The sequence below is a fragment of the Frankliniella occidentalis genome, unplaced genomic scaffold (assembly GCF_000697945.3).
Source record: "Frankliniella occidentalis isolate FOCC.00 unplaced genomic scaffold, Focc_3.1 Scaffold398, whole genome shotgun sequence".
NCBI lineage: Eukaryota > Metazoa > Arthropoda > Insecta > Thysanoptera > Thripidae > Frankliniella > Frankliniella occidentalis.
The window spans coordinates 42,696-50,294 of NW_026267520.1; the positions used below are offsets into that span (position 1 = coordinate 42,696).

The 7,599-nt window shown below is 54.2% G+C and overlaps 2 protein-coding genes across 16 annotated transcripts in view; both read right to left on the bottom strand.

Moving 5' to 3' along the window:
- Positions 1–7,599, bottom strand: part of LOC113206353 (antichymotrypsin-2) — a 29,764-nt gene that overhangs the window by 18,781 nt on the left and 3,384 nt on the right. The gene's annotated exons all lie outside the window — the stretch shown is intronic.
- The window catches only part of LOC113206363 (uncharacterized), a 19,982-nt gene continuing 17,865 nt past the window's right edge, over positions 5,483–7,599 (bottom strand). For both annotated transcript variants that reach the window (XM_026422423.2, XM_026422422.2), the window contains exon 3: positions 5,483–6,813. In XM_026422423.2, the coding sequence (XP_026278208.2) occupies positions 6,482–6,813 (332 nt within the window). In that variant the 3' untranslated portion in view covers positions 5,483–6,481. The remainder of the gene's footprint in view (positions 6,814–7,599) is intronic.

Sequence of the window (7,599 nt, forward strand, 5' to 3'; positions counted from 1 at the left end):
CTAGTGGTCAGCGTGACAGGATCGCAGCCCAGAAGTCCGAGGTTCAACTCCCCGTCCGGTAAAGTATTTGGTAATTAGTATTGTGTACTTAAATGAGAATTACGAGAAGTGAGGGTGCAGGAAGAGTAGGATCCGAGTCCACAACCCGAAAAATATCATTTTTCTTTTTAAAAAAGGCGTATGGGAAAAATCCCACACCTGTCAAGGAAATCTGCTGCACTCTTATGGGATTTTTCCCACACACTCGTATAGGAAAAATCTCACATATTTTAAGGAAATCTGCAGCACACATATGGGATTTTCCCTGTACAGCAGTGTAGGAAAAATCCCATACATGTATATGTAAATAACTTCATATACATTTGTGGGATTTTTCCCACAAATATTTTTTACAGTGACTCTTACTTGAGTAATTGTGGGCCCAAAACAACCCCAATAATTTGTTCTCAAGTCGTCGCCCTTTTTGCGTTGGGGTAAAACGCATGTTTTTGAATTGAGAGTGGATTGAGCGCCAAAGTGAACTCGAGACGTTCAAGCTTACACGTTTGAGCAGGGTAAAAATAAACAAGGCCGGATTAGAAAGGTAAATGTGCGCCGAATTTCAGGTAAAGGGGAACACTTCCCGGATTTTCCTTGGTATTTGTTTTGAGTTTAGAACACCCGATGACCTTCTCCTCCGATCTTTAAGGCCTTTTCCTTGGCCGCGCCGCTCGGAAAAAATAATAAAAGTAAAAACAGACGTTGTAAGTTATCGCGTGAGTGATAATACTTCGATAATTGTTGCTGCAAACAAGGGTCCTGACCAACCTCGCGCGATCTTTTAAATGAGTCGGCAACAGCGACGCCCACTCCACTCCACATCTCGCAGAGCACACGTCGATTGCACGCACCAGTCTCTGACTGTCGTCACGGATTCGCACAGATGAAACCAGATTTTATTTGGCGAAACTAGAGGAAAGGGAGATCGTCCCCAGGCTTTAGACGACATCGTATTTTTTATCATGATTGATTTCATCATCAAATTAAAACTTTGAACGGAATTGGAATTATTGATGGAGAATTTCATCGTTTTGCCAATTTAAAATGGAATTCCGCGTTTCATTGCACCTCTCTATACATAAACCGCGGGTCTGTGAGCAACCGGGCAGTCGTTGTTCTCCTACCTTTGGGGTGCTTCGCCAGACCGGCGCCGAACTTAGAGCACATGGTCGACGGCGCTCAGTGCCAGTGCCGTTGCCGTCGCGTCAGAATGCGGGAGGCTGCGCTGCGGCCGCTGCTCGGCGGCTGGGCGGCGGGGAGCGCCCGCGAGGTAGGCAAAGAGTGACTCGGCGCGCACGGCTGCGGGCGGGCTGCCTAACCGCCAGGCGCCTCCGTCTCACCCTCGTCTCGTCCTGCCCCATCCCACTAAACCGTTATTGACAGACCCTTGCCGTTGTTAAATTCTCACAGTAATAAAAACAAAATTCATTGGTGCCGTCATAAACTACGCGATGACAGCCCGCCATACGGTTGCGCCAGTGTACCATCTACCCACCTCTACCCGCTAACAACGACCCGCTTTACCTATTTATCTGGCGATGCCGTTGCCGCCGCTGTCCTCGACGTGTCGCCGTTCGTCGCCCGGGGTTCCGTCTGTGCACTAGGTCCCTCGACACACCACGCCACTCTGATACGCGCGCGCCCTCCGCGCGTCCTTTTAAGTGAGCGCAGGAGGGTGCGTCGGGCTTCGAGGGGAATCCTCGTCGCCGCCGCCGTTCGGTGCGACCGCTCCCCTTATCGCGGTGACGAATCAGTGGCGTCACTATCGGTGCTCGGCCCCGTTGTTGTCGGCAAGCAGGGCGAGGCGTGAGCAATGCCCCTGCTGTCCAAGGGCGGCTGGGCCACATTTTCCTCAAAGTCAGTTATACATACCGCGGTATGTAAGCCACCCTCGTCACACTCGTGACGCTCGTTACGTTCGTCACGCTCTACACGCCCGTCGCGCCCGTCACATTCGTCACATCCGCCACTCTCGTCACGCCTGTCACGCTCGTCACAACCGTCACGCTCGTCACGCCCGTCACGCCCGTCACGCTCGCCACTCGCCGCCACCACGGCGCGCCGGCGGGAGAGACTCCGCGCCCCGCAGGCGTGATCCCCGGCTCGCGGGGTATCGGCGCGGCGGGGCGCGTCGCGGGGGGCGCCTGTCCCCGTCGCGTCCCGCGGCGCGGATATACTCCCGCCAGCCGCGCCGCGGACGCGCCTCCCCGGCTCTTATCTGCCGTTTAAATGGAGGCACATCACCCCGGCGGCGCGGCAGCCACGGAGCGCAGCAGCCAGGCAAAACCCGGGGCTGACTGAAGACGAAAACATCTCCCCATCTCTTCTCCCTTCTCTCTCACTCTCATTTCCCTCGGAAAATAAAAATCTCTGCGAAATAAAAAGAGGGGTAGGGGGGACGGTAGATCTTTCATCACTGCCCGAAATCAGAGCAGCAGGTCCTCGTGCTCTGCTGCCGTCGTCGCGGACTGTCTCTGTCTGCCCTGTGGCACAGCGCCGTGTGCGGAGACGACTCCTTCCTCCTCCGCGTCTCGCAGAAAGAAGACTTCTGCTGCCTCTTGGCCGGAAAAACCCGTTCCCCTGGGCATGCCTGGTTGAACTGAACCCACCGCGGCGGAGGCCTAGCACACAGGACTGGCGGGGCCGGGGGAAGGGGCAGGGGCAGAGGGAGAGAGAGGGGCGGGGGGCCCACCAAAGCCAAGGTGAACTTGTGGTTGGTGCCGCGAAGTGTCGCGCCGGCAGGGGCGGCGGGGCGGCGGCGGCGGTCACGTCCAGCGGAGCGGACGCCCACCGCGCCGGATGGGCAGGCGAGCGAGCGGCTCGACAGGACGCGACCACGACCACGTCCCGGACAACAGTCGGCCGGTGCGGACCGCGCGCTGCGGAGGGACAGAGGGCTTCATTTGCTTAAATGCGCGGGGGATTCTTCGCTTGTGACTCCTTCCCTCTTCCCCTTGCCCTCCCCTCCCCCCTCCTGTACCCCGGCCGGCCGGTCTTTTCATAATTTTCCCCCAAGGACTCGCTGGATGCAGTCCTGCGAACTCTTCCGGCGGCCGCCGGGGTCTTGCACTCGGCGTCCCCGGGCTGCAGCCGCTGCAGTCGCGCTGCACGAATACCGGCAAGTGCGAGGCGTTGGTACGAACGCATCACTTTGAATTCCTTCACTCGCCATATCTAACGAACTGTAATACTATACACCGGCAGTCCTTGACGAGTGTCGAGGCGTTTCGATGGACTCTAACCAATAGTATTCTCATTTTTTTGTTTTGTGTTCGGGAAGCAAAGCGTCGGGACGCGTGCGTCTCCTGTCTCTCTATCGAACTCACCGAGACTCCTGACCCCCATGGTGCCGCTCGGTGCTCTAGCTCGGCTGCTGCACAAACACTGCACTCGCGACACTGCAAAATGTATTTTGGCGCTAAAACCAAAGCGGATGTGTGCGGTGCTCCACGGAACGCACTACAAACACGGACTGCACCGCACGACACGCGTGCGAAAACGCTGTAAACTGAAAAACTAAACCACTCTGCGCACGCGAGGACGCGAAAATGCGCGCGAAAAAGGGGGGAAGTCCTCGGCGCCGCGACTCGTCGGCACGCGAAAACCCGGGCTGCTGCGGCGCGCGGCTCGGCACGGCTTGACTCGGCACGACTCGGCACGACTCGGCACGACGCGAAGGCTCGCGGCTCACGGGGTTCGCGCGGTTCGAAAACTCGGCGCAAAGTGAGTTTGTAATCAGCTCGACCAGCACCCGGCCGCCGAGAGTTGGGACTGGCGCACCGCGCGCGCCGTCCGGCCCGGTTCGCGGTACCGCGCTCAATTCTTGTCGCCCCCCTCCTACCCCCTCTCCACGTCTCTCTCTCTCTCTCTCTCGGTCTCTTAATGTATTTCTATCTATGTTATTCCTGATTTATTTCCCATTATCTTCTCTGTTTAATCTCTACCCATCCCTTTGCTGTAGGTAATCATTTCAGCCGTCACGACTCTCCCCTTCTGCAAATTGTTGTTAGCATGAGCGTCTTTCCCCCCTCCCCCTTCTTTCTCGGATCGCCCCCTCGCCTTCTCTACCCTTCCTCTCCCCCGTTTTTTTCCTTTATTTTTTTCAAAGGGTGGAATGGAGTGTAAACAGTGTCACGAGGTTATCGGATAGGCTCAGCGTCAAATCACTGGTCGAACGTTTCGAGATCTCGAGCTTCCCACTCTCTGCTTTCTCCCTCCCTCCCCCCCTCTTCCCTCTTCTCTCTCCCCATCACTTCCGTGCGCATCGCAGTACCATGGATCACTGCCCCGATAATCGCGGCTGCCGCTGATGGCTCACTGCCTGTCTGACGCGCCATTCTATGGGCGAAAAAACGGAAATTACCACGCGAACGCGAGTCTAAACAAACATAGGGAAAGGGGGGCAAAGTGAGTAGAGAGAGGCAATCAATTTGCTCAAGGGAGCGAATGATCACAAACGATCACAAATCTTGCTGGCACAACAGCAGCGCGCGCGTGCGGTTAATCCCCCCAGCGAACAGCACCAACAAAGTTAACTTGTACGAAGTGGGGAAAATCGGGTACCTCTTAAGACAGGTGAGGAAGTTGGGATAAATCTTTCGGGACTAGGAAGTGCGAATCTGCATTCACATATGTTTCGTAAAATGTAATCTCAACAGACAACGTAAAGTCATTTAAAGTAATATCTTGACCGTCAATTTTTATTTTCCCCCAAAAAATTTAGGTGCAGGTAGTTGCTAGGTCGTTGTGGCAGTTTTGGGCTGCCACCCGCACGCTGCCGAGCACGATGGGCTGCCTGTCTGCCGGGCGGCGGTGGCAGCGGGGCCCGTCGTGTGGGCGGGAGGCAGTCGTGCTGCGGGGAGCCGCCGCCGCTGTCCCCCACGCCGTCTGTCTGCAGCACGTCTAGCGCGAGCTTAGGGGGGCGGCTGAGTCCTTTTCCACTCATTAAAGATTCTTTCAATTTGCGTTCCGCCTTGTTGCTCGTGTGTGTGTGGACCACGCCGGTACGCCTGCACCGCTCTGTCCTCCTACACACACGCCGCCGCCCCCCACTCCGCGCTCTTCCTCTCCTCACTCCGGCTTCCTTCACTAATTGACGACAATTTAGCTTATTGCTCATCCCAGACCAAGCCGGCCGGCCGGCTGCTGGCTTGTGCTTGTGAGGGGTACGTGTGGATGTGTGTGTGTGTGTGTGTGTGCGAGAGAGAAATGTGACGATGTGACGCGGTGTGCCCCTGCCCTTGCTGGCCCCGCCCACCCTGCATGTGTGTGTGCTTGTGTGTGTGCTTGTGAGTGCGTGTGTAAGTGTGTGTGTCTTTCGGTAGCGGCAATGACGAGTTGTCCGTGGGTGGAGCCGCCTCCTCGTCCTCCGCGTGTCATCGCGCATGTAGATTTTTTGAAACTTGAGAAAAGAGGGGGGGGGAGATAGTGGTAGACCGTGCCGTTCTAGTTGTTGGTTTCCTCTCGTTTTATTGTCTGACTCACACTTCACCACTTAAAGTAGAATTAAAGACGAGAAATAAATAATAGTCGGAATATACAAAGGTACAAATATATTGATCGTAAACTCGGCTATTTTGGCGAAGGATGTTTCCGCATTTAGGGATCACCCAGAAAGTACGTCCCTCATTTGCCTAAAGCGTTACGAACCTGGAACCTGCCGAGTTCAGACTCTGGAGGCTCTCATAGCGCCTGATAGGCAGGCAACATCTTGGCTTCACTGCACGAGCGTACTGCGGGGGTGCCTACCTTGAGTACCACAGGCGACGATCTCCCGTATTTTGTTGAATGATTCTAAGAAAACGTACTTTCTGGACAATCCCTTAGTTTGGGTCACATAAATCCGTTTTACCGCGACATTTAATCTTTGGCTTCCCATGTTTCATAAATACAGAATCCTGTCAATTAATTTTTGGTTCCCACTTATCCTATTCTAAATACAAAAAGGATTCCGTTATTTGAGTTGACAAGAGCATTCGTTCGGTTTCGGCGTCGAATAAAAAAAGGTCGCACTGACATTATTTTTTAGTCTTTGCTGTCGTCGACGACACCTTCCTGTCACCCACTTCACATTGGCACAACATGTCTTCATCGCTTTCACAAGGACGGAATCGTCAGCATATCGTTTCAACAGAAAACACAGATACGCACGGCTCGTGCTCGACACACTCACTTAGCGTTGATCACGTACAACTTCCTCAACAAAAAAATAATAAAAAATAAAATAAAAGTCTTTTGCATCTTGTGACATGCACCACAGACGACGGCCGGGCATATGTTCGAGGCTTCAGAAGGTTTGAGAGGTCTCGGCAGCGAAGTCTTCACGGGCCGAGCCGGGCCTCTGAAGTCGGAGCGGAGGCCGAAAGAAGAGGCCGCGCGGCGTCCGACGTCCGGGTCCGGGGCGGCCATACGCGAGGCCTCCGCGGCGCCCTGGTCCGAGGCCCTACGTGAGCAGGTCCCGGTCCCTCCGGAGCAGGAGCACGACGGCGGCGAGGCCGAGCAGCGCGCTGGCGCCCAGGCTGGCGGCCGAGGCCTGCGCGCCGCCCCGGCACGCCACCCGGGTGTTGGCGAGCAGCAGCCCGCGGTCCGCCAGCATCTTGTTGAGCGAGTGCAGCTGCTGGTCGCTCATGGTCTTGTTGCGCGACATGATCATCGAGTAGTGGTGCGTCTGCGGCGAGCAGAACGTCAGCACCATGTCCGAGGACACGGCCCGCATCACCTGCACGTTGCCCGCGAACTGCCGGTACGGGTACTGCTCGTTGTCCGTCAGCGATCCTGCGCTCCCCGGATGAAACAAAACACAAAACCCGATTTAGAGCGATGAAACCAGAGAGGAAAAAAAACACAAGTCGTTATAAAGGGTCAATCCGCTTCTCTAAATTGGGACGACAATCGGCAGTCTTTCTTTATCAAAACGGAAAACTTTCACCTTCGGGTTAACCCAACAAATTGTTTCCTTGAAAAAACATGATGAAATTTTGCTTTTATGCCGAAGAAATTTCTTTGGTTTAGGGCGAGGTTTAGTGACAAAAAATCATTGAGTTTTTTCTACAAATTAAAAACTTCTCTTCAAAGTAAGGAAGATTTTTACCTAATGATAGGCATAACCGAGGGCATAACAAATTCAATATGTTTATTTTAGGTCGATTTCGTTGATTCAAGGTTAATTTCAAGGAATCTTCTGGGTGCAGAGCAAGAGAGACAGCCACACGAGTTGGTTGTTCAAGCGAATCTCGTGCCGTGTTTGGACGGGACAGATCGCGTCGTCGCCAGGGTTGTTAACGTTAATTTAACGGGTAACGACGTTACGACGTTTTCGTTAACGTTATTTTAACGTTAACGTAAGACGTTAATTTTTTGGCAGCTGGGGAAACGTAACGCGTTTGCGTTAACCGGGTCCTGTAACGTCGTAACGACGATGACGTTAAAACAACTTTCACGTGCACCTAGATTTGGGCAGCTGGTCAGCGAATTTTGTAGTTTTCGTGAGATGTAGAACAAGCGCGACGAGCAAATGAAGAAAGCCGAGCGCCTAGTTGTACTAAAACTAAAACTTTGATA